The sequence below is a fragment of the Cebidichthys violaceus genome, unplaced genomic scaffold, assembly GCF_023349555.1.
Source record: "Cebidichthys violaceus isolate CVI_PGR_0920_01 unplaced genomic scaffold, fCebVio1.0.p SCAF_16, whole genome shotgun sequence".
Taxonomy (NCBI): Eukaryota; Metazoa; Chordata; class Actinopteri; order Perciformes; family Stichaeidae; genus Cebidichthys; species Cebidichthys violaceus.
This window is the reverse complement of record NW_027176329.1, coordinates 5,553,577-5,579,707: the sequence shown is the minus strand read 5'-3', so window position 1 is coordinate 5,579,707 and position 26,131 is coordinate 5,553,577. Positions and strand designations below refer to the sequence as shown.

At 44.8% G+C, this 26,131-nt stretch overlaps 1 protein-coding gene across 20 annotated transcripts in view; it reads left to right on the top strand.

Annotated features, from left to right (window-relative positions):
- Positions 1 to 26,131, top strand: part of macf1a (microtubule actin crosslinking factor 1a) — a 219,256-nt gene that overhangs the window by 120,589 nt on the left and 72,536 nt on the right. For 12 of the 20 annotated variants that reach the window (XM_068710871.1, XM_068710870.1, XM_068710863.1 and 9 more), the window contains 30 exons: positions 300 to 603; positions 1,119 to 1,247; positions 1,337 to 1,414; positions 2,081 to 2,242; positions 2,520 to 2,624; positions 3,406 to 3,501; positions 3,674 to 3,799; positions 6,778 to 6,930; positions 8,062 to 8,073; positions 9,975 to 10,129; positions 10,306 to 10,432; positions 10,533 to 10,716; positions 10,957 to 11,123; positions 11,253 to 11,431; positions 11,521 to 11,659; positions 11,751 to 11,944; positions 12,406 to 12,565; positions 12,727 to 12,810; positions 13,061 to 13,168; positions 13,266 to 13,364; positions 13,498 to 13,620; positions 13,863 to 13,954; positions 14,694 to 14,829; positions 17,081 to 23,098; positions 23,219 to 23,374; positions 23,603 to 23,818; positions 23,991 to 24,164; positions 24,270 to 24,557; positions 25,483 to 25,632; positions 25,802 to 26,035. In XM_068710871.1, coding sequence (XP_068566972.1) covers positions 300 to 603; positions 1,119 to 1,247; positions 1,337 to 1,414; positions 2,081 to 2,242; positions 2,520 to 2,624; positions 3,406 to 3,501; positions 3,674 to 3,799; positions 6,778 to 6,930; positions 8,062 to 8,073; positions 9,975 to 10,129; positions 10,306 to 10,432; positions 10,533 to 10,716; positions 10,957 to 11,123; positions 11,253 to 11,431; positions 11,521 to 11,659; positions 11,751 to 11,944; positions 12,406 to 12,565; positions 12,727 to 12,810; positions 13,061 to 13,168; positions 13,266 to 13,364; positions 13,498 to 13,620; positions 13,863 to 13,954; positions 14,694 to 14,829; positions 17,081 to 23,098; positions 23,219 to 23,374; positions 23,603 to 23,818; positions 23,991 to 24,164; positions 24,270 to 24,557; positions 25,483 to 25,632; positions 25,802 to 26,035 — 10,348 coding nt within the window. The remainder of the gene's footprint in view (positions 1 to 299; positions 604 to 1,118; positions 1,248 to 1,336; positions 1,415 to 2,080; positions 2,243 to 2,519; positions 2,625 to 3,405; positions 3,502 to 3,673; positions 3,800 to 6,777; positions 6,931 to 8,061; positions 8,074 to 9,974; positions 10,130 to 10,305; positions 10,433 to 10,532; positions 10,717 to 10,956; positions 11,124 to 11,252; positions 11,432 to 11,520; positions 11,660 to 11,750; positions 11,945 to 12,405; positions 12,566 to 12,726; positions 12,811 to 13,060; positions 13,169 to 13,265; positions 13,365 to 13,497; positions 13,621 to 13,862; positions 13,955 to 14,693; positions 14,830 to 17,080; positions 23,099 to 23,218; positions 23,375 to 23,602; positions 23,819 to 23,990; positions 24,165 to 24,269; positions 24,558 to 25,482; positions 25,633 to 25,801; positions 26,036 to 26,131) is intronic. The other 8 variants (XM_068710876.1, XM_068710874.1, XM_068710873.1 and 5 more) reach the window with 3 other exon arrangements.

Sequence of the window (26,131 nt, the reverse complement as noted above, 5' to 3'; positions counted from 1 at the left end):
GAGCCGCTCTGTGTTTTGCTATTAAATCTTATAATTATCTACTGCAGTTGATGTGTTTTCTCTTCTACTGTTCATCAAGTGTATAAAGGTGCTCTGGTGTAAGTCAGTGGGGACAAAAAAAGATGAAAAAGAAACATCTGCATGCTGCTCCATGAGTTTTAGACTGCCGTTATGAAACTTTATTAAAACGTGTGATGCCTTTCAGTGCAGCTGTTAACTTATGTACTGTACCATTTAGGCAAATCAACTCAGGGAAAGGAATTAGTAAGTAACTATCTACGTTTTTCTCACATCACCAGAGTGTCTTGCCTTCAAGAGGAGCTGGTCTCCCTCAGACTGCAGTGCTCCAGCGTCTACAGGAAAGGCCACTTCTCCCAGGCCCTGGGCACCACGGGGGCAGAGCGCCCCAGCCAGAGAGCCACGGACGGCGGCCTGACTCTGGGCCAGACCCTGCTGGGAGCCGTGGGGGCCGTGGGTGCAGTCGGTGCCGCGCTCCTGCGGCGACCCACGGCCCGCTCCCAGCTGGTGGCCATGTCGTCATCGGAGGACGAAGGAAGCCTGAGGTTCATCTACGAGCTGCTCGGATGGGTGGAGGAGACGCAGGTCAGAAACTGTAGCTGTAATATTGGAGGATGCAAGTAGCCATTATTTTCATTATTGGTCTTGATGATTCAATTTAGTCTATGAAATGTCAAGAAATAGTGAAGGAAATCTTTTTATTTCTCAGTTACTCAGGTAACAATAATATGGAAAAGAATCCTCACTTTTTGGAAGCAGGAACTTTTGCACTATCAATAGGAAACTATAGGAAAAAATACTTAAATACCATGAAGTGGATCTTGGACCCTGTACAGAAAACAGTAAAACATTATTGGAAAGCATTTATATTTCAGGGGAAAATATGATTCATTCGTCCATAATATCATAAAGTATGAAACGGTCAAGAGATTAAATAACATTAATATTACCATAACATCAAATCTACGTTCAAAAGCCATTACAAGTCTGAAAACACATTCAACTGAAACAATACTTAAAAATATTGATTGGTTAAGAAAATAAATGTTTTTCACTGGGATACAAATATTAAATATTTCGTTGCTCTTTGTGCGTCTCAGGACCTTTTGGAGCGCGCTGAATGGGGCGCCGACCTCCCCTCCGTAGAAAACAACCTCCAAGAGCACAACGCCGTACACAGCGCAGTGGAAGAGCTCATGAGCAGCCTGCAGGAGGCGCGCAGCTACGAGGTACGCACACATCGCTCATACACCAACACAGAGATCTCTGGGCTGAGAGACGCGGGTTTGTGACGACGCTCTGCCTTCCTCTCACTCAGGCTAAAGTATCTCCCAACTTCAAGAGCAGTTACTCTGAAACCCTGGCCAAGCTGGAGCACCAATACTGCAAACTACTGGTCAGTCTCTGAGAAAGAAGTGTGTGTGTGTGTGTGTGTGTGTGTGTGTGTGTGTGTGTGTGTGTGTGTGTGTGTGTGTGTGTGTGTGTGTGTGTCTTTGTCTCAGTTCACCCCCTTCCTCAGTTAATCCCATTACACCATGACTCGCACTCAACTTTGCATCTGCTCTCTTTTGCCCCCCCCTCTCTCTTTTGATTTCTTTGTCCCCTCTTGCTTCTTGTCTCTTAATATATTTCTGGTTTTACGTGTGTTATTAATTCCTAACACTGTATGAATGCATGTTTTACTTCAGTTTTGCTTTCCTGAATTAAAAGACATTTTGTTTCTTTCTTTTTTTGGTGAAATATTCAAAGCCTTACTCTCTCAGTTTTGTGTGCATGTGCGCATAGATATAATATATAATAATAATAATAATGATCTAATATTCAGGAATTCAGAAAATGACATGTTGTGGAATAATGGCTCTTAAAAGATTAATTAATATCCTTGTTATGAAAGTTTATTTAAAAATGGTTTAATAAATGCTAATTTATTCTGAAATCCCTGCTAACGTACCAAAAGTATAATCCCCTAGAACACCCGGAGGATAGCTTTTTTATTTATTTTTATTTCTCCCTGCACTGCTGATCAGCATGACGATGATGTCTGTTTGTGTGGTTGCCATAGGAACATTCGTCATGGCGCCAGCGGAGCTTGGAGAGCCTGCACGCGTTTGTGGCGCACTGCACCGAGGAGCTGATCTGGCTCAACGAGAGGGAGGAGGAGGAGATCGCTTTCGACTGGAGCGACAACAACGCCGGCATGAACGCCAAGAGAGACTTGTACAGCGTGAGTGGAGGAAAGGTTCACCACCTTCCTGTCCAGTTCGGAAAACACCAACTGCACACCGCAGCCCTCTGGAAGATGTCTATTGAAAGAAAAACGAGAGGCATACATAAAACAAGCCTCCCTGCACAGTTTCTACAGAACGCAATTATGTCCAAATATGTTTTCTACACATACATCAGTAGTGTTTACATGCAGACAAGCCAGGCCGGTGCCAAAAAAAAAAAAAAGCAACCTGTAATCTACTGTAACCACCCATCTTTTCCTGTTCTGTTTGCAGGAAATGAGGTTAGAGCTGGATGAAAAACAAGATGTGATGCGGTCGCTCCAGGAAACCGCCAACCGCCTGTGTCTGGAGAACCATCCAGCCAAACAGACCGTGGAGGTGAACCTGTGACTTTATTCACTGAGACTGAATGACCTTTAGAGATGTCGGCTTTTGCCTCTGACTCATTTATTGGAGCGGTTCCATGCTTTTTCATGATATTTTGTTGGATTGCATTTTTAGAAGTCAATAAATGTAAATTGGATTCAAAAATGTAAAATGTAACCTTTTGTAAACCTTTTTGCCAAGCACTTTGAATTTCTAATTATATCCAATAGAAATATTAACCTTTTTGCCTCACTCGGGCTTTTTAATTTTTCCATTATTTTGGCTGTGTTATTAATGCATTTATTAAACATTTTGGCAAGGTTTTTATATTTTTGAAAGTTTTCCCTCAGCTCCTATAATACATATTTAATATGCTGTGTACCCAAAGTACAGACACTCAGACCCTTAAAGGTGCTTTATAAGAGATCAGGAGCTTATTGATTGTCTCTTAATGGCTCTCAACATGGCGACGGCTGAGCTGGCGGCTAGAAGCAGCACAAACTGGTATTAGGTAATTAAACTGGAATCTAAAGGTTTAAATACTGAAAATGAATGAATATTTTGTAGAAAACAATATTATTATATCATTCCTGCGATCATTCGGATGACTTGGGATTTTCATACTTGGTTGCATGTTCACACTGCCTATTCTCCGGAACAAGAAGTTTCAGAAGCTGCCTGATGACACTGACTGTCTGTGCCGATCAACATCCCTGCTGATGCCTCGTAGCTCCTCTTTGAAGCTTGCGCTGTAAGTAACCGCTGTGTGACATGTCTCTCTGCGTGCTTTCAGGCGTACAGCGCAGCCCTGCAGACTCAGTGGCAGTGGGTGAACCAACTGTGCGTGTGTGTGGAGCAGCATCTCAAAGACAACACGGCGTACTTCCAGGTGAGGCGATGAATACCGGTGCAGCTTTGCTCCCGTGCAGAAAGTTAGCTTTCAAACGGAGCGTCAGAATATGTCAAATACCATGTACACAGAATATCTCATGTTCACTGTCCTACAGGTCCCCGTGAAAATCATTCTAATCATGTTTACTGTTCCTTGTCTCCCGTGTCAGTTCATGAGTGATGCTCGGGACTGTGAGTCGTACCTGCGCCAGCTCCAGGAAACCATCAAGAGACAGTACACCTGTGACAAGAACAGCAGACTGAGCAAGCTGGAGGACCTGCTGCAGGACTCAATGGTATCTGTCCCCCTTCAGTTTGTACCTCCAGTTCTCTCTTACTCTCAAATGTATCGAAGATACTCGATAGGAAACAATAGCAGTTGAATGAAGTCTTTATTTCAGTACAGTCAATCCAGGAAGGGCCTTCCCCTTCAAAATAAAAGGTTCTCGTTTACAAAGTTTCTCCTCTCTTTTGGATATTGTTAGCTTAACCTTTTAACATCTGGCTCTACACATGATCAATCTGGTTTAGGGGGGAAAAAACCGCTCTGGCTTGTTTGTAATTAATTCAACCAATCACAAGTTCTTTAAAGTGGCTGCTGCTTGTAAGTTTATGTCAAACTTTTAATATAGATTCTCCGGATAAATGTATATAGATGAAGATAATGATGTTTCTTTTTCATCCCAACTTACTGCGTTCCTTCAGGTTTAGAAGCTCTGCTGCCACCTTGTGTCCACAGAGCAAACCTATACATGAAAAATGCGAAAGAGTCCCGGAGAAGCTTCAACATGAGCTAGTTCTGCACGTACACATAGCACAGGAGCAGCAGAGGGCTGCAGTAGCTGAGGCCTTAGCACACCAGCGTCCTCCTGATTGTTGCTGTGCCTCGGGCAGCCGCAGCACACCACATGACGGGGGAAGTAATCTGTTAGAGAGTGCCTTCGCTGAATCACACCCCCCCCCATCCGTGTCCCATTTGTTAGACTGCCATCTTCACACCTACCTTCTACACACACACACACACACACACACCTCTGACTTGAAGCAGATGGCAGCGTTAGTGCGGGCAGCGCTGCACAGTCCGGAGCAGCGAGCGTATCCTCGATAAAGAGGCGCGTGTCACAAACAGCTGCTCTTTTCACAGGTCTGTGTGCAGCATTGGGACGTACCGTGTGCGTCTATAGCCACATGCTATTATCCAACGCTGTTTGCATCTATGTGCGTCCGCCTCCGTTTGTGTCGATCAGTTTCCAGTCTGCAGTGCTGAAAGTTGATACTAAAAGACCAAAGCTTCTGTCTGATAATGGAAAAAAGCAAACAGCAGAATCTTTTGTTTGACTCTCATGATAACCGAGGAGAGGATATTGAATCAGCCCTTTCACCCTCTTTCATGCAGAGATTACGGTTTTCATCAGACTTGCATCACTATTTGATGAATATTCTGATATTTTACTACTTCTTCATACACGGTTAGATTTCATGAGCTCTTCCTGTCACTGAAGATGGATGATTCATCTTTGTCGTTTGGTACATCTACAGACAAACTTCTCTTAGATGTAGTAATAAGGTCATCACACCCAGAGGACCAGAGATCATATTAACGCTTCTCTGATAATCAAATTCTTCTCATAGTGATGGCTGTTGATCTTGTGGTTCTAATTAATTTGGAATTCTTCATGCCCGCACATTTCAATGTATCTTGTGATTAATTGTGTTTCCTCTAGCTCGTCATTTGAGTTGTTCTAGTAGTGCTGACCGCAGCGAACGCCGTCTCAGTGTGAAATTCATTTCTAGGGTGTAATTTGAAGGTTATTTATAACGGCTTCCCTTCCCTCCTTCTATCTCACTTTGTCTCCACCTCTCACTCAATCCATCACTACCTCTTTCCCTGCTGTTCGTCTCTCTATATTAAACCCTTAATGACTCTCTCTGCTGGGGGCCACACATAAATTCAATGTAATTGTACTTGTCAGGGTGGAAGAGCTCACCTTTTTAAATGTTTAATGGATAGTGCCCAAGCTAACACAAGCAGCTGAGTCAGGAAGTCCACTCGTCACAGGGGCTACAGGCTAATAGGCTGCCCATCATTCTCGTTCATAATTCACAGTTCTTTTGGCGTAAAATAGATAACTTATAGAAAGATGTAAAGTCATATTTTTAGTTAAGGATGTCAATGCCAGTCAGCCCACCCACCATCTCCCAGCATGAAGCCTAATGACTTCTCCTCTAGCGCCACCATGAGGTTTTTCCGGAGATGTATCAACAGTTTCTGACAAAAATTACTTGACTATCTCATAAAATGACAGATTAGGAGAGAGATTATGTTATGTGTGTTTACAACTGTAAATCAAATAGCTTCGGGTGATTTGGAAAATGTGGAAAAAAAATCTTGGTAAACAGGAATCCAGGCTCTCCAAAATCTATCAATCCATCAAAAAGCATTTATTAACAGAGCCAACATGTTTCGACCGCTGTAGGTTGTTTGATAAATTCCCTGACAAAGACCCATAGTGGTTGAAATATGTTGTCCCTTTCAAGGATTTTCAGTTGGAAACCTCCGGTTCTGAAACATGAGGCCAATGCTGAAGTGCCATGAACTTGCATTCTCTCTAGTGTCCATCAGGGGGCGACTCTTCTGGTCGTATAGAAGTCTATGAGAACATGACTCTACTTCCCTCAGTAAACATTGTAAACATGAGTTTATGGTCTCAATCTCTAGTTTCAAGTCTTCTTCAATACAGCATGATGTTCATTTAGTAAATTATGGTCCATTTAGAGTCAAATAGACCATAAAGCAGAGTATGCTTTAGGGCGGGGCTACCTTGTGATTGACAGGTTACTACTGCTACCAGAGGCGTATGTGGCATCTCTACGTCTCTCCTTCACTTCCAAATATGGTCACTTACGTATTTACAGTTGTGATCTGTCAATCACAAAGGTAGCCCCGCCCTAAAGCATATTCTGCTTTATGGTCTATTTGACTCTAAATCATCAGTAAATCATAATTTACTAAATGAACATCATGCTGTATTGAAGAAGACTTGAAACTACTGGTTGGAAAAAACAAGATGGCGACGGCCAAAATACAGAACCGAGGTGATGACTACGTCCTCTTCTTATAGATGGTCTACTACAATAATAAAGGCTTCATAATATTTCCTTCCTGTTTATGCTGCATGGACTGTTTGACCGTATAAATGAATCACTGTTACTCTGAGACCAACTAACCAGCGTGAAGTGATCGGCAGTCCTAATGACTCTCTCCGTCCTGCAGGAGGAGAAGGAGCAGCTGATCGAGTACCGGAGCACGGTGGCGAGCCTGGTGGGCCGGGCCAAGGCGGTGGTGCAGCTCCGCCCCCGCAACGCAGAGAGCACCCTGGGAGCCACAACGCCCATAAGAGCCATCTGCGACTACAGACAGATAGAGGTATGGCGACCCACCACATACGTGTGCATGTTTTAGTTTAAACCAAATTAAATTGTAGATCTAAAATGAGCCAGTCTTGCTTTTCCCATCTTAGCTCTGAAAAACCTGTGTTGTATCAGGAACCATAGACTTCCAGGACGAGACAAACTGTGACTTCACCCACTTTATTGTTTTAACCCTCACCACCGACCGCCTCCTCTCTGCCCTGCACTTCCTCTCCAAGCCCCTCCCACATCCACTTTGTGGCTGCTCTATAATGGCTCCTTCCTCCATACTGTGAAATAGGTTTTTTATCTTTAAATTGATGAGTTCGTCTACACAATGTCTTTTCTCCACCTAAGTGGTCCCTATTGATGAATAATAGTGGATTTATTTTTTTAGTAACTGCTCCAACTGTTTTATTTTTTACTGGCAAGTATAAATAACAGCGCTCAATTTGGAAGCTGAACAATGTTCCAGCATTTATCCCTCACATAGTTCTCACAATAGATGCTCTTTGCCTTTTGTTCTCTTCAGAAAAAAACTAAAATACCTGACTAGATCTTTGTGAAAAGCCAAAAGACAAGAAGTAAAGTAGCGAATAATGAGAGTAGAGCTGAAGTTGTGCATTGATTCCCCTCAGTGCTGCTTTTATGTAACGCACACAGAAAGTCTCTCTCCCTTCCTCTCACTCTCAGCTGTGATGTCCTCTGGGAATCTAAGAGCCGATGAATTAAACATCTGTCTCATCCCCTTTTCCGGGCCCGGTCGAAAAACCAGCACCCCCATCGCAGCACGGGCTCGCTGCTGCCCCCTCACGCTGCTATTTTTAGTTTGCCGCGTTAGATTCCTCTGGGGTCAGTTTGTCCATCGAAGCGTACTAAATGTGAGGTGTTGTATCCAGGTGAAGAAGGACGGTGGTTTGGTCTTCTACCGAATCACCGATCTAGAAATCAGAGCTGAAAGTTATGCAAAAAGAATTCAGTGTGTGCTGGCAAACGTGCACGTGACCAAAAGTAATCTTTCTCTCCTTCACTTTCCTGTGTCTCCTCCTTTCTCTCTCCATACCCTCATGTACCTTTATTTGCCTTTCCCTCCTCACTCCCTCCTTCTCCTCTTCCTCATCCTCTTCCCTTCCTCTGGGCCTGCAAGACAAACGTTCAGGTATAGCTGCCTACATTCTCCCTCTCTCACCTCAGATTCTCACACTGCACACACGCCGCCCTGGTTGCTCCTCTCTTATCAGCTGATGTCATTAAAGTGACGTGAGTTTGATACCCGCCCTGGCAGGTGAAATTAGTTAAACAGTAGGTGTGTTGGTCCTTCTATCTTCCATTCATTGGATTTTCTACCCTGAAACCCAAAAAATGGAAAATCGGGCCTGATCCATCAGAACAAAACGCTAAATTGTGGTTATTGTTTAGATATTTTATCAAAAAAGTGAACCACATGGATTAACCATCATGTGTGACAAGGCGCGTAGTCGTGGGTTTGTAATTGGCATCAGCGCTGATAAGGGCAGGTGGCAATCAGTGAGCTGAACTGGATTTAACACGCCCTCCTTCAGTCAGTCAGGCAATAACAAGTCGCTGCTTTAAACTTTTGATTTACATTCCATGTACATAGCATTGCATTATGGATGTATTGATGACTGGTGTGTGCAGGGAGTGGGTGAGAGAGGGTGGGGGGTGGGGGAGGCAGCCCTTAAACACTTCCTCACAGTCTCGTGGCTTTGCCTTGTGTTTATTTTAGGAAATAAATGCTCTGACTTTGTTTTTGTCCCTTGCTGAGTTTCTTTAATTCACCACGTCGCTGCTGTTTGTTTTTAACTCGTTGGTGAATTTGTGAAACTCAGCCCAGGTATCAGTAAACCTCTCTTTGAGGGAACGATTGGAATGTTTTGAAGGGGGGTTGTATGAGGTACTTATCAATAGTCTGTGTATTACCTACAGTGGATGGCCAGTTTGGAGGAGCAGACAGCAGAACCAGCACGGGAGCAAATCAATGTACTGCTGTAGAAAAAAAGTCAATATCAGTTCAAGTATACGCCATGTTTAGAATATTTTCACAGCTGTCAGACAGCCCTTTCTGAAGGAGAACTGAAGCCTTCATCTTGCCCTCATCACCAGACTCCTTTGACAAAAAAAAACATTTTACCTCGCAGAACACAGGAGTTACAGGACTGGTTAGTTTGTTTATGTTGTGTGTAAAATAAGCCTTTTTAGTTTCTTAAGATAACGACTTCAGTTCCCCTTTTGATAATGCTGTTTTCCTGCAAGGTAAAGTCATGAAATAATTAAAAAATTTAGCACAAACTTAAATATTGATATTTTTCGGTGTCTAAAATACATTTTGCTGCAGCCCCCGTCCACAGCAGTTTATTTCTTTGCTCCCTTGCTGGTATTCTTGTCTTTCTCCAAACTCCATCTACTGTAGGTTGACTCTGGATAAATTCCTCATACAACCACACTTCAAGAAATCTGAACTGTCCCTTTTAAGTTTGGAGAATATTTGCTGCTTTCACAATAAAGGCTTCCAGTGTAGAGGTGCAAAGCAGCTTTCAGTCCACATGGCATCGTTCCCCTGTCAGGGTCTTTAATGTCATATCATTTTAGGGCTTCTGCTAACTTCATGAAATTCATGAATGTTTGTATTTTGTGTTGCATTATGGGTTTGTTGCTATCAACTTTTGGTTTACATGTTTTCACTTCTCTCCTCCCCGATTCGTCTTCTTTTTCATCTGATCTCTCCTCCATCCATCCTGTTATCTAACCTCACTCAACTCGTCTTTTTAACATCAAAATCCTCCCTTTGTTTGATTCTCTTACTTTCCCATCTTGTTCTTCACATTCTCCTCATCTGTTCCTCTTCCCGTCCTCGCTCCCAACATCTGTATTTCCATAACCTCCAAAACCATCTTTTTTCCCCCCCTCCATCCTCTCTTTCCCCCCTTCCATTCGTGCTCAATCCATCCCCCCCTCTCTCTTTTTCTGTGTCTGCATCCATCCTCCCCCCCCCCCCCCCCCCCCCCCCCCCCCCCCCCCCCCCCCCCCGCCTCCTCTCAGATCACAATAACTCGCGGCGAGGAGTGTGTGCTGGAGGACAACTCTCAGAGGACCAAGTGGAAGGTGATCAGCACGACGGGGAACGAGGCTATGGTCCCCTCGGTGTGTTTCACCGTCCCACCTCCCAACCAGGAGGCCATCGACACCGCCAGCAGGTGAGACGCATACGAGGAGCACAGGTAGTGGAAGTAAAGAACAGGATAATGATGGTTGTAAAGGTGGTGATAAGGTGTGGATGTTTTGGTGAGGAACTGGTTTCCAGTTTCTATAATAATATGTCAGGAAGTGGTAAGAAAACTTTGTGTGTGTGTGTGTGTGTGTGTGTGTGCAGGGCAGAGCAGCTGTACCAGAAGGTCATGTCTCTGTGGCATCAACTGCATGTGAACATGAAGAGTGTGGTGTCCTGGCACTACCTGCTCAAAGATATCCGGACCGTCTCCGGATGGAACCTGGACACGGTAAGACTGACTTCCAGTTGCGATCTGTCCTCTCCTTTTCCAGTCTGTCCCACTCCCGTCGTCCTACTCACCGTCTCCCTCTTTGTGTCTCACCTGTCAGGTTCGCTGTCAGGCCCCGGCGGAGCGGCAGCAGGTCCTGGATCACCTGGAGTCCCAGCTGGCCGACTTCCTGTCCGACAGCAAAGAGAGCTCAGTGTTCACGGCGGGCGAGAGACGAGAGCTGGAGAAGGACGTCCAGCAGGCCCAGCAGCACTGCCAGGACCTGCTGCTCAACATGGAGACCGGTGGGACAAATATATACTCTCATTGATTCACACACGCCTCCTAAACACTTAGATTAGAAATGACCAGGGGTGGGATGTAACTAAGTACATTAAGAGGTTCTTTACTTAACTATTTACTTTTCATGCCACTTAATACTTTTATTCCATTACATCTCAGAAGGAAATATGTGAAAGAAAATGGCTGCAGTGTTACTGTTCAGGTCCCAAATAACTCCTTTCTTTTTTTATTTCACTCTCCAGTGGAGAAGGACGAGTCGGTCTCCAGGTCGTACCTGTCGGAGCTGCAGAACATCACCCTTCGTCTAAATGAGGCCGAGCAGAGGCTGATGAGGGGGATTCAGACTCCGCCCCCCAGCCGGCTGTCAGGTGACAGCGCTGACAACACTGTCCAGATAGCGGAGCAGGAGGTCAGTTTGAGCCCTATCTGATGGTTGTAACTGGCAATAATTTGTATCAGTTACTGTTTCTTGAAAGATGTGAGTTTTTAAACTCTACTTGGACGTTACTCACCCCCCTCATTTCCCATTCTTGTCCAGAAGCTGCAGTCTGACCTGGACGCCGTGCGCTCCAGTCTGGGCGACGTGTCCCGGCGCTGCGTCAGTTTCTTCGAGGAGAAGCCGACGTCCTCCGCTGTTCCTGTCCTCCGGTCTGAACTCAACAAGGCCGTGGAGAAGACGGACAAACTGCACAACCTCTCGACCGTCTACCTCGAAAAGTTAGGGAGCTCTTTCCTCTTTCTGTCTATTCGTCAACTCAGAAATATACGTGAATGTGTCACTCACATTTTACCTTTAACCTCCTCAGGTTAAAAACAGTGGACATCCTGATACGTAGCCTGGATGAAGCGGAGAGCCAGGTCAGGAAGAACGAGAGCAGGCTAAGTGAAGAGGACATCGTTCCTGCTGACACGGCGGCCATTCAAAGCCTCAAAGATCAACTAGGGGTAAGGGACACATTGTCATATAAACTAGTACTTTATGGAGTGAAAGTATTTGACCGTTGTGCTGCATCCTCTCCGTCCGATCTCTCTCCAGAGGTGGCAGGCCCAGCTTGTCGAGCAGGAGGGCGTCTTCCAGGCTCTGCAGTCGGAGGTGGGTCGGGCCAAAGAGGCAGGCTCCCAGCTCAGCAGGCTCCACCCAGACCGCAGCCCCGAGCTGGAGCGCTACCAGGAGAGAGCCAATCAGGTGGCCGAGAGGTGGAGCGGAGTCAAGAGACAGATGGAGACACGGTGAGCAGGACGGGGGGACGATGAGAAAAGAGAGAAGGTTTGGGGAAGAGATGAGTAGCAGAATTAACAGAGGGAGGGTCAGTGTGATGATTATTAGAGAAGTGTATAATGGCAGAACATGCTACAATATATTGTCTTTTGTAAAAACATTCTCATACTGGATACACTGCCCTCTTGGTGTTTTTCCTATTTTGTTGCATTACAACCTGGAATTAAAATGTTTCTTTATTTGGTCTTTTTGTCTCCCACACACCTTTTGGCAAACCCCAAACGTGCACGTCTTAAAGTGGTCAGTCAGTCCATTACATAAAATCCAAATAAAAATCCATTTTAATTCAAGGTTGTAATGCAAGAAAATAGGAAAAACAGAAAGCAGTGCACTGTATTAAACGTATGCTGTACTTACAATAAATATGTTTGTGCGTTGAATGTTCCTCAAGTCTTTCCCTGTTTTATTGCAGACGGACCGATCTAGAAGCCCTGGGCTCGGCCCTGCAGCAGTACAGACACGGTCACTCCGCTCTGATCAGCTGGATTGAAGAAACGACGGAGAGACAGGAGAACACACAACCCGGACAGACGGACAGCAAAGCGCTGTCCGAACAGCTGGCCCAGCAGACGGTTAGTTCCACTAAATGCTATGGATCGAGTCCATAGCGATTCAAGATTAGAAATATCGATGTGCCTCAAATGTTTTATAATGGAAAATAGAACCCGACATATTAAATCTGACCGCCTTAAATAAATGATATGTGTTCTTTATGTCCGATTCCCCTCCTCAGGCATTAGTAGCTGAGATTGAACAGAATCAGTCCAAACTAGACGAGTGCCAGACTCACTCCAAACTGTACTGCACCTCAGTGAAGGTAAGGACTCCTTGTGTTTGTTTCTCACATGTCAAATGTGTGAACTGGTTTGTGCGGAGCTGTTTCACTACGATGGTCCAAATGATCTGGTCGCCATTGTTCTGTGTCGCAAACAATCGAGAAGACGTGGAAATGCATTTGATAAGTATCAGTTTACCAACGAGTATTCCATTAATACATAAAAATACTCTCTCTTGTATTATGTGCTATCATAATGCAGACATTTGACTTACTCATGTGTATTCTTTAGGACTACGAACTGCAGCTGATGACCTACAGAGCCTTCGTGGAATCTACGCACAAGTCAGCTGTCAAGAGGAGGAGGATGCACTCTTCCTCTGACGCCATCACTCAGGAGGTGAGGAATGAGAGAGTCCGCTAAACTCTTGTGATTAATATCACGGATGCATATTTTGAATATAAAGATTATCTATATCTTGTATTCCTCTCTGCAGTTCATGGACTTGCGCACACGATACACAGCCTTGGTCACCCTGACAACCCAACACGTAAAGTACATCAGCGATGCCCTGAGAAGACTAGAAGAAGAAGAGGTGGGGCTTTGTTTCGCTGTGTACAGCGTACAGTGGTTTGATTAAATCACTGCAGTGCAAAGTGTGAAGACTTTGTTGATAGTATAAGGTAAATAGTTTCAGATTTATCTTTAATTTGTTTGTATCTGTGCAGAAAGAGGTGGAGGAGGAGAAGCAGGCCAGGGTGGGGCAGGTCTCAGACCTGCTGGGTTGGGTCAAAGGCCTCCAGGGACGGACTGGGGGCCCCAACGCCGAGTCCTCACTTGCTGCTCAACAGGTACAACAGAAATCTAATATGATTATACACATTATTCCACAGACAAGTTACATTTCAGCATTTTACATCAAAGTTGTCCAGTGGGCTGTGCGTTCTGTGCAGCTCACAACTGCTTCATTATATAAATGTATACAAAGGATTATGCTTCCTCATGAATTAAATGTAATTTGCTCTTTGATTGAAACAATACAAATGGTGGTTGTCGTGCACTGAGAGCATCATGCATATGTGTTCTTCTAAAGGCCATCAGTGAACAGCTGGCAGCCAAGAAAGACGAAGTGGCTGAAGCCATCAGGAGCACTCAGAGCTTCCTGCTGTCGAAACAGGCCAGCAAGTAAGATCACGCAGCACACATTCACTACACGTACTGTTTGACTTCACCTGGGTCCTAGCATCCAGCACAGAGCCACAAGCAGTGCATTCTCATCCAGCTGCTTGTCATAGAAATTATTCTCCATAGTCAGTGTATTTCCTACAGTAGATGGAGTTTGGAGAAACACACGGTAGTACCAGCAAAGGAGCAAAGCAATGTACTGTTGTGGACACCTAAAAAATAAAATCAATATCAGTAAGTGTACGCTATATTTAGAGTTTTTTCAGCGCTTCACCCTGCTGTCAGACAGACAGACCATACTCACACAATATAAAAAAACTAACCAATTGAGGCCGCAGTAGACCAACTCCTGTGTTCTGCAAGGTAAAATTTCTGTGGAGTCTTGTGAAGAGACGTCTACTGTAGGTAATACAGTAGACTAAGTACCTCATAACTATAACGCCACTTTAAAAAATGTCCAAACTATCCCTTCAAGCAGATTTTTGAAATTTGTGGAATTGGATGAAACCTCAAGGGAAGGTGGGGAATATTAAGGGAATGTTTGACAGGTTTACAGTAATATATATGTACTGGCATATATATGATCAGCTTGTTATTGTACCAGCTTACAGTATCTAGAGCTTTTTCATGGGTAACATTTGTGTCAATGATATAAAAGGAACAAATCCTTTTTGGGTACATCGCTCAATAAACTCACCAAGCCCACCCGCTGCAACCTTCTGCCTTGTGTCCTCCTCAGGTTGTCCCCAGACGAGCGTGCTCATGTCGAGGCTCAGCTGGACGAGCTGAAGGCCACCTACAACCAGCTGTGTAACAGCTCCTCCCAGCAGCTGCAGCAGCTGGAGCAGCAACTGGCCAAAGAAGAGGAAAGAAAGGTAGATCGGTTGGAGGGGCGGGCCGAGATGGAGAGGGGGGTAGCGCCCATACGTGACAAAAATGTATTTTCAGGTTTTGTAAGCTTGTCGAAATGTAATTGTGAAAAATGTTGCTGAAAACGCTTGCGAGCTAAGCGTGAGTTTGCGTGTGGGCCAGCGAGAGTGTGTGTGTGTGTGTGTGTGCGCGCGCGTTGTGCAGCATGATGTGTGTTCACTGATTTTTGACAGACGTCACCACTATTGACGAGTCTCACTCATTGACTTGGTTCGGTTTAACAAACATCACAGACCCTGTTCAGACATGTATCCAGATGATCTTAAAATAACTTTTTTATTTTTAGCACTTTTGTGTGACCTCTTTTGTCATTCAAGGAGAAGGTACAAATAGTAGAATAAAAGCTTTTTCAGAAAATGAGATTGTTTTCTAAATTAACACAGAAGGGAAAAGAAGAATCCTCTGGATGACACGTCTGAACTGGGCCGTAGCATGGAGTGCTCCACTGACTCACATTGTTCTCCTAAAAGCCTGCCGTCATTTCATCACCTATCCCCACCTTAGTTTTTGGCATCATCATCACCATCACTGTCATTGTCATCAGAAAATACATCTGCTGAACTGCTAACATGGTAATACATGGCCTTAGTGGTGCCGCACAAGTCATGCTAGCCGGTAGCTAGAAGCTGTAGCGCGCCGCTTTTTGTGAATCCATCGTTAGAAACAAATAATTTACGAAATAGATGCACCTTTACGTTTTAATCATCTTAGTAGCTACGGAATAGTATCATCTTTCTTTGCTTTATGTAGTTGTAAAATAATGCCACTACATAAAGTAAACGCATTACATTTAAATATGTTTTACTCTGCATAAAGTTTATCCCTTCTTTATGTTTACAATCGACCATTTATACATGCACAGTCAGCTCTCACTTGGTCATTCCTCTTCTGCCACATGCAATACGGTACATCTGTCAAAAAAATGTATTGAATGTGTGACAATTTCAGGTTCCAAGCAATCCTTGATGATAATTCTTGTCTTGACAGCTGAACCTCACGACCGATTCCTCTGTGAATGTTCTATGTTTTTAGAGGGGACTCTTATGTGACTAAACAAATACTCACTGAAGCATAGACGCTTTGAAAAAGTTACTTTTAGGGGTTTTGAGTGTAAGTGCACCAGAGGCCAGCTATGCAAAAAAAAAAACACCATTTGAGCATGTTGTGTCCAGATCACCAGTGTGTGAATGAGAGTTTTTGTGTTTGTTCTAATGCATACTATTAATGTGTGAAACTTTAAACCAGCGTTTTGCTTGAAAACCACTAACAGCAGCCAGAAGAGAATTGTGGACATCCGAGCTCTGAGCCAAGGATCAGAATGGGAGACGGAAACTAAAGCAGGACATTTGTAAATAAGCTAAATCTGCAGATCAGTTTACTTTTCAGTTAGCGCAAGCGTAAACCATATTGTATCTCACAAGATAATACTGCCAATGATAATGAGTAGTAACAATCTTATTTGATACATGGTATATTGCAAAAAAATCTAAGAGCTAAACATACCTTCCATATAGTATTATTATTCTGAGCCTCTTCCAGTCTAAAGTGAGGTCAGCAGGAGGATTTAGTGTCAGTGCAGTGACAGGAGTCAGAATTAAGAGTGGCATGCAGATTGCTAACAACCGGCTTCTCACCTGTCGCGCCTCGCTCTGCCGATACATAAGCTGGCCCATTAGTGCGTGTGCCACGGGACACGGCCGTACGGTAAGTAGCGCTCGCTTTCTCTTTTCTCTCTACTAGAAGTTTTATCCACCTCTTCCTGTGAACGCTTCTGTGTTCTTTTGTCTCTTTGTTTTCCTTTATCTTTACCTTTTCTAGTTGCTTTTTTGCATGCTTAGTGCTTGTTTTAAAATTGCAGAGCAGTTGTAAGTATTAAAGCATTTTTTGATATAAAACAAATGTGGAAATATTAGTAAAATTCCTTATATGTACAAATAATGAACATGGAAACAAATTATGTTTATTTATTTATTGGTTTTTAATTATATCCGTTATGTTTTTATGGCAACTGGTTGTGGGTTTTCCTCTTTTTCTAACCATCTGATTCTGGCCATAATATGCTATAATAGTATAATTAATATGATAACATAGCAACATAACTTGATTAATTTAGTGTCTCAAAGTGCCATACCATATTGTTCTTCAATGTTACTGGAATGAATGTCAACTGGAATTTTGTTTTCTTTATTTTTGTAGACCCAAATTGCCATTGCCGGAGTAATTGACCTGGGAACAGTGGAAACATTCCCAGTGTTCAAAGCAGCCCAACGTGGTCTTATTGACCAGGACACCTGCCATGTACTACTGGAGGCCCAGCTCATTATGGGTGGGCTCCTCCAGCCTGACTCCCCTCTCAATCTTTCACTGGAACAAGGTCTAGCTCAAGGCCTTATCGACACACACACTCGACAGTCCCTTTCCGAGCTAGAGAGAGCCTTGCTTTTGGTAGAAAATACTAAGTGTACAGATGACCAACATCAAAATGTGTTGCCAGCAGCTGCAGCAATGGAGTCTGGGCTCATCAGAGAAGAGGTGGCACTTCGCATTTTAGAACTCCAGATGAACACTGGAGGCCTGAGGAGCTCAATGGGAAAAATTATGAGTTTGGAGCAAGCAGATGACAAGAGACTTTTGACTCCCAGAACCCTCACAAAACTCCAGTCAAGGCAACAACAAAAACAGCTGATCGATCCAAACACAGCTGAAAAATTAAACCTACACGAGCTACAAGAGCGCTGTGTCCTCAACGATGACTCCGGTTTCCTTCTCTTCCCTGTCAAACAGCAACCTGGAGGAACTGTCTGCCTCCAGTCTGGAAGAAAAGTTGGCATATTCCGTGCAGTTCAGGAAGGTCTGATTGATCGGAAAGTTACTGTGCGACTTCTTGAAGCTCAGCTCTTTGCCGGTGGTATTGCTGATCCACGGTCTGGCCACCGATTGACAGTCGATGAGGCTGTTCGTCATGGGCTTATGGACCAGGATCTAGCCTGCGCCATGTTAGCGCGACAGCTGCAAAATGGAGGAATTCTAGACCCTTTCAGTGGAGAGCGCCTAGATTTGGAAAAAAGTATACGCAGGGATCTTCTTTCCCCTCGACTGGCTCTGTTGGTCCTTGAGTCTCTTTGGGCTTTCATGGGAATAGTCTGGCCTGAAACTGGAGAACTCCTGCCCATTGTTGAGGCTCTTCAAAAAGGAGTGATCTCAGGTGAGCTTTCAAGGAACATCCTAAGGCAGCGACATGCCATTGGGGCTTTGTACAACCCAGAAACCCTCCAGGTGCTTCCCCTAAACCAGGCTACTGAAGAGGCCCTTGAGCCCAGTGTTGTCAGTTTTCTCAAGAACACCCACATCCCTGATGTTCTTTCCAGCATGAACCAGTCAGGTACCCCATCTCTAAACCGCTTGAGCTGGAGTTCCACCAGCTCCTCTCCACCTCCATCCTCTCCATTGCCTTCATCATCTCCCGCAGCCCTTGTCTGGGATGCAACACCAACACATGAAATGGATTCTGAAGAACAAGCAAAACACAAGCTGCTGTTTCACCTCATGACTCACAGCTATGTGGATGCTCATTCCGGAAAAAGATTGGTGTTGCTCGACCCTGAGTTGGGGGAATTGGTCAAAGCTACTGAACTGATTGCTGGAGCATCTAGAAGTCAAGTTGAACCACAAAGCAGTTTGACCACAGATGAGCAGGGAAAGTTGAAATTGGTGAGACATTTTAGTTTGGCAGATATAGGGATAAGTGACACACAAACTGAGGTTGAAGAAGAAAGTTCTGATGTTGTCGCACCAATTAAAGAAGTTGAGAGGAATGGTACAGGTAATCTAAAAGAAAAGTATGATGGAGAAAAAGAAAAATCTCAAAAGAAAGAAATATCCGACCATGAAAGTTTAATGGCTTCAGCTAAAAATCTTGAAGGCCCAAATGAGCTGGTAGCAACTGAATTCAAACCCAGGGATAGTGGTAACCTGCAGGGGACTATAAGTACAACCACATCAGAAGAAGGAAAAACTACAACTAAACCTCTCAAGTCCATCGCACTGGGAGCAAAAGCAACTGAAGATGTTAAATTTAAACAATCTGATGATAGGAAAGATATAAAGCATTCCCAGACTGAATTAAAAATGACCAAAGAAAAGATGCCCATGACAGAGACTGACTCAAAGCATGCCAAACCTCAGATTGATATCCGTGAATCAGAAGTGGAAAAGGAAGGGGAGGATGCTGAATTGGCGAAGTTGGTCCTAGAGCTCAAACAGGGAGGTCTGATGACAGAGGAAGGGGAAAAGTTGCTCCCAGATGAGGCAGTGGCCCAAGGTGTCCTTCCTGGCCACACAGCAGTTAAATTAATGGCTCAGACTGGTCTGTTTGGGGGTTTCCTAGATGCGAGCAGCGGTGAGTCACTTAGCATGGAAGATGTTATGCAGGAGGGTTTACTGGATGAAGATCTAATGTGGAGTGTCCTGAAGTCAGATAAAACGCTTGCAGGGGTTGTGGATGTAGAGAAAAGGCAGATCTGCGGGGTAAGGGAGGCTGCTCAGGCAGGGTTGATCGACCCCAACACCGCTGCGCGACTTCTGGAAGCCCAGGTGGCGTCTGGGGGGATTGTTGACCTATGCAGAGATAAGAAAGTCTCTGTCACCCTAGCAGCAAACCTGGGACTGATTGAGGAGGATCAAAGAAAAGAACTGGTGGCGCTAGAGAAGGCATGCAAAGGAAAGGATACAGATTCAGCAACAGCCCTCACTAAAGCCAGTTTACAGCTACAGATGGAAGGTGTTATTGACCCAGAGTCCAAGTCTCCAGTTCCTCTGGAGCAAGCTATTCAGAAAGGGTTAATTAGATCTGAAGAGGCTTATCAGGTTTTGGCAAGACAGGTGGCTGAGGGTGGTATAATACATCATGCTTCAGGGATGAGGCTGTCAGTTCCTGATGCTGTAGATAGAGGATTAGTGGATCGGTCCATTGCGCCTGGGCTGGAAGAACTAGAGTGGGTCTACCAAGGAAAAGTCAGCCCTTCATCTCACCCAGAAGCTGTTGTTTTCCAGGCAGCGACCGGAGCCATTTTAGACCCTGACTCTGGATGTAAACTGACATTGACAGAGGCAGTTTCTAGGGGTCTTCTGGATGAGAATATTGCCAGTGACGCCATGACTTCTTCTACTGTAACACGAGGAACGCTTGACCCCGAAACTGCACGCATTGTGCCTTATTCTGAGCTTGTAAAAAGGGGGAAGATAGATATTGAAACAGGCAAACGCTTCTTGGAGGTGAAACCCTTCAGAGGTGTTCAGGATGGGCAGACAAGAGACATTTTGACCCTTCCCGAGGCAGTTGCATCAAAGCTAGTTGACCCAGTTCCAGCATTGAGGCTGCTTCAAAGTCAGGCAGACAGTGGAGGGATCATTGACATCAGTACTGGAGGAAGGCTTCCCCTATCTGAAGCCTGTAAAAGAGGTTTAATTGAAGACAATATGGCCAGGGTAATAGCCACAAACCAGTTTTTGAAAGGAGGCTTACTTGATCCTGCCACTGGACAACAAGTCTCTAATCTCGAGGATGCCATTGCAAAAGAATTGATCTCCAGTGACATAGCTTCAGAGATTCAGGAGAAATTGGCTTCTGTGGAAGTGGAGGGGGATGAAGGTAGCGCTACACCTGTTGCCTCATCAAATGGCACATACAGCCCTGCTGTTATGTCAGTGTCAAGCCCAGACAGTCCATCAAGCTGGTCAGACGTAAGCTCTGAGGTGCTTTCAAGACCTCCACTTTTAAAGAAAGGTTTAGGAATTACACTGGACGATGGAAAGAGATTGACATCTGTAGTATCAGATCAGTCACTGTTTCATGACCTTACTACAGAAGAGGACAAAATTGAAGTGTCAGTGGAAGAAAAGGCTGCAATTGAGCCCGACCAATCCCTAGACCTCTTGTGTAAGTTTGTTACTAATGTTGAGAAAAGAGTTCAGGAAGCCATAGAAGAGATCGTGCCACAGACAAACATCCGTAAATCAGAGCCTCTTTCTAAGCAAAAGCCTGATGAGAGAGTGCAAATGGGTGAGAGTGAGACCGTTTATAAACGAAAGGGGAACATTCTCAGAGATAGTCTTGGAGAATCCATTCAGGCACATGTCTACGATATTGACAAAGATTTACAGGGAGAGGTCAGAAAAGGAGCGGCTGTTATAAAGTCAGGTGAGGAACCCGTAAAGGTTGGGGAAAATGAGTGTAGACCCAGTGATGAGGGCACGTCAGTGATTCATGAAGATGGAAACCAGGCAGGTTTTGTGGCAGCAGAGTTTAGAGATGACGGAGAAAGAAGAGATGGCATTGAAGTGTCTAAATTGAGTGAAGAGGATTATAGAAAGAGTGATGTGGCAGCACAGAGAGATGGTGTTGAAGACAAGAAGGGTAATAAAGTGGAGAAAGATAAACCTTTAAAGATTGAGATCAAACCTAGCAAAGATGCAGAGCAGTCAGACCAGTTGTTGACCTCTCCATCCAAAGAGACGGAAAGCAAAAGCAAAAAGAAGAGGAAGAATAAAAGGAACGGAAAGCACAAAGGATCAGAGGGAGAAACACACCTTCCAGAGATGAAACATTCATCTCAAATTGATCAAGCTGGTGCAAATATTGAAGGACAGCCTGAGGCCATTGATGTAGTTACATCACAAGAAGAATACCAGAAATCACAGATTCAAGGTCAGGCAGTTTCCACAGGGCATCCCAAAGGAGAAAGTGAAGCAAAGATTGCCTGGAAAGTTGAGGCTCAAAATTATTTGGTAAAACAGGGAAAGGAAGCAGTTCCAGCATCTCTTGAATTGACAGAGCATTCTATTGAGCCAGAGAAAGATGCAATAAAAATAGCTTTGAAGGATAGAAAAATAGATGATAAGAAAGAGGAGATAAAACGGGCGGAGCAGAAAGAGAAAGCTGAGGAGAAGGCTTCGGTCTCTCAGCGACCAGAACAACCAGAGAGCAGTCATGAGATAGCGAAAAGGAAGGAGCGAGAATTCCCTCAGAAATCTGCTCTACCAAATGACGAGAAAGCGGCCCTGATACTGAAAGCCAAAGAGAGCATCCTCAAAAAGGTGTTTGAAAAAGGTGTTAGCGAGAAGCAGGCTGCTGAGGAGCTGCATGCACTGCGCAAGGAGTTGGGGAAGAAGGAGAGTCAAGGAAAGACCGTAAAGACACAATCTCTGCCTTCTAAGGCTGTTGAAGTGGAGGGTCATGATGATGATGTCAAGAGACCAAATGGTTCACCTAAAGAGAATGAGGAAGAGATGAGGGACAAAGAAGACAAAATGACGTTGAGAAGGGTCAAAGAAGATAAGACCGACAAGAAACTTTCTGTCAAGGAGGACATGGAGACCAAGGTTTCTTCAAATGAGAAAGAAAAGAACAGGAGCTTCGGAAAGGAAGACGTTGAAACGGCTTTGTCAGTCCAGCCTAAAGAAACCGAGCAAAGTAAACGAAGAAAGAAGAACAAGAAGACTAAGAGTCTAAAAGTGACAGACAAAACCGAGGAGTTAACGACAGAAAAAGTGGATTCTGACATGGCAACAAAAATTACCACAAAATCTGCAATGGCAAAACCAGATTCAGATAACTCAACTTCCACTATGGAGCAGAAGATGGACACACAGTCAGCCAGTGGTGTCATGAGACCTTCAGTTGTTGAAGGGGAGAAATTTGTAATTAGTGTCAAAGGAGATGAGACCAGCCAACAAAGTCCACCATATTTATGTCAATCAGAGGAACCTTATTCTCACATTGAGCAACACGTCCAACTGGCAGCGGTTACATCTGTTGGGAAAGAAGAATCACATTCAGGAACCAGGAATGCTGCCGAATCCATTGGCTTGCCTCACAAGGCTGTCACCTGCAAACCAGACATCCAACCCACAGCTCAATCAATTGCTGCTGGCACACAACCAGATAAAACGACAGGGAAAGGTAAAAAAAAGAAAAGGCACCAACCACCTGAAGTTGATTGCACCACTGTTCAAAAATCAAAAGACCAACCGCAGCACCTTGAGTCTCCGGAATTGGCGCCTTCGCTCTCAGAAGACACTTCAACCGAGTCTGAATCACCTGGAGTCACTGAGTCTGATACAGCCTCCGAGAGTTGGGGGGAGGGAGAAGACGATGTCAGAGAGAGTCGAGAAACTGTGTCAAACAAAGAGGAGAGGACATCCTCGACCGGCAAGGTAAGAAGTAGCAGATCATTTGTGAAGGACATATAGACATTTTTTAAGAAACTCTATACTGCCTACATTTATACACTCATGTTATTATGTTTTATCATATATTTTTTTCTTTCCCCAAAGTCGTCATTGATGCGTCAGGAGTGCTTGGAGCATGACCAGCGAATTGTGGCTCTGCTCTCCATGGTCAGACACGTTGAGGTCCGACTCAAACAGCAGCAACAGCAGTCTGTCGGCCGCAGCCTCATCGCCTTAGATGACATCATCAGACAGACTGAGGTGAAAGAATAGGCATATTTACCTGGCAGAGATATGCTGTTATATTAATGTGACGCCAGCCAACGTGAATGTACAGTATGTTTGTTGACTCTTGAATTATTTTGCAGTTTCAGTCGTGCATTTGGTTCCCAGAGTGAGACAAAAAAAAAAGCTGATTAGTAGATTAGTCTCAAAAAACCAAAACACATCAAGAAAACCTTTGTTTCCTTTTCCTTATCCGTCTCTCAGACTCTGGACCTCGAATTGCGTGACTTGGAGCCTGCGGTCACTGAGGAAGTGGAGGCCGCTGAGGAGCTGTTGACGCCCCAACCCAAAGATGTTCCTCCGCAGCTCCTATTGGCCTTGGAGAAGGACGGGCGGAGCTTGGCTCGAGGGTACGAGGCTGCCAGAGCACTTTCTGAGGGCATTCTGCAAAGTCTACGAGACCATAGAGACTCATATAAGGTAAAAGGAGCATGAAAAGAACGTGTGTACTAGGTGATCATTTGTCATAGAGGTGACATGGAACCATAATTCGTATTCAACTTTTTTGATGAATTATCCTGTTTGGGTTCAGAAAATTCCTTGTTTCCTCTTTGTAGATTTTTTAATGTCATCACTCTTGCGTTTCTCTCAGGAGGCGGTAACCGCTGAGCAGAAGTCACTGGGAGGACAAGTGGAGAGTCTGCTCTCTTGGTTGCGGGAGACAGAGGCTCAGATGAATGGAGGAATGGCGGGGATGGAAAAAATGGAGAAGGCAGAGAAAGATGACCATCGTGATCAGCTCACGCAGCAGCTGAATCTCTGCAAGGCAAGTTGTCCGTGGATCATGTGGTAAAAATCGGAGACTCAGTTCTTCTCTTTGCACCACCCTTGGAGCTATGGAGAAATAACGTATCTATCCCTTTCCTTTCAGGAGCTCCAGTCCGCTCTGACGGCTCGCTCCGGTGAGGTCAACAGCGCGGCCTTTGACATCCAGGTGTTCATCTCGGAGCGGGCTCAGGACCTGGCCCCTGAGCAGAGCCGGCAGCTCCTGGGGCAGCTCCAGCAGCTCCAGAGGGCATTCCACCTGGCGTCAGGCCAAGCCCAGGCCTGGGCCGACGCCCTCTCCGCCCAGAGAGCGAGGGAGGAGGAGCGGCAGCGCAGGGAGACAGTGAAAGAAGAGGAGAAGGACAAAGAAAGGCGGAGTGCAAGGGAGAGAGAGGTTTGGAAAAAGACCATTGAGTGGGATTGGTTTGAAACGCGCCGCTGTTTCTCACTAATACATTTTAAATGCGGTTAGCTTGACTGGACTATATTCCACAGCTTCATTTGTCATGCTGTAAACTATCGTCATGCTTTCTGACACAAGATCATAGTACTCACATTCTATAAAATCATATCAAACTCATTTCACAGTAGAAACTGTAAAAGCCTGACATAAGTGAGCTAACCTCCACCTCTATTTACCTTGCACTGCCATCATACATCACCTCAAACCTATTCTCAACATTCTATAGCTGGAAAGCAACCCAGTGCTGCTCTTGTTGCCAAAGCTTTGCCACATGACATGGACAGTATCACCACTCTCAATCCTACCACACAGGCTTTTAATGCAAGCGTGTTTGCTACTCTGCATGTCTCTATAACGTGTGTTTTATTAACCTTGTTTGCCTTGCTGTTCCAGATTGCCACTGAAGGAAATCGCTTGTGTCACGGCGGTAACAAAGGCTAGAGATCTGATAGCAGAAAAGGCCTCGCTGGCTACGGCGCTTAACTGTTTTTCCTCTTGTCTCACCGGAATGCGGAGGGGAAAGAGGAAAAACGGCAAATAAACGTGTATTTGTTTGATTTGTGTCGTCTGTTGTCGCTTGACCAACATGTTGATGTGAAGATACTTTGTGTGTCCGTATGTCTGCGTATGTGTGTGAGCGTGAACTCTGGACACAAACTGCTCAAAGCTTGGCAAAGTGTGCACTACACAAGAATTGAATTTGTAAAAACTGGTTAGATCAACAAGTTAAAGAGTCTGTTCCTGAAACATGATCCAGTTTAAGTGCTTGTGATGGACTCATGTCAGCATCTGTTTTCCTCACACATTCTCTCTTTGTGGGTTTATTCCCCCCCCTCTACTCACTCACTTCCCTCAGGTGGTTCAACAGCAGAAATCCGAATGCTCTCAGAAACTAGAAGGCCTCACCATGTGGTTGGCTGGAGCTGCCAGCCTACTGGCCAGTCAGAAAGGTGGAGCGGAGTCATGTGACGTGAACGCCTTGCAGGAGAAGCAGAAAAGACTAAAGGTACGAAACTTCTAGAATCTAAAGGGCAAAAGACCTAAATGATTCTCTTTTGCATGGTTATATGTACATTCAGCTCACTTATAATCTAATATTAGCATTTCAACTCACTGCATTTATTTGCCTTCTTAGTTTACTTTTTTGACCAAATACATTTTGCCTCGATATCCAGGAAGCACAGAAGGACCTCCAGACCAAAGAGGAGGGCATCGCCGAGACCATCCGCTCCGTGGAGGAGCTCCTGGCAGACCGAAGGGAGAATCTGAGCCCAGAGGAGCGGGAGAGCCTCCAGGGTGCGCTAACGAGAATGAAGGAGCAGTACAGCGCCCTTAAAGATTCAGCAAACACGTCGCTGACAGAGCTGGACACGGCCATCAACACCACTGTACAGCAGAACACACAAAGGGTGAGTAGAGGAGTGGTTATAGACTATGAAAAGATGTGTATTGTTTACTTGTAGCTTGTTTTGTACTCACCCTCCCCCTTTTTTCTCCCCTTCCCT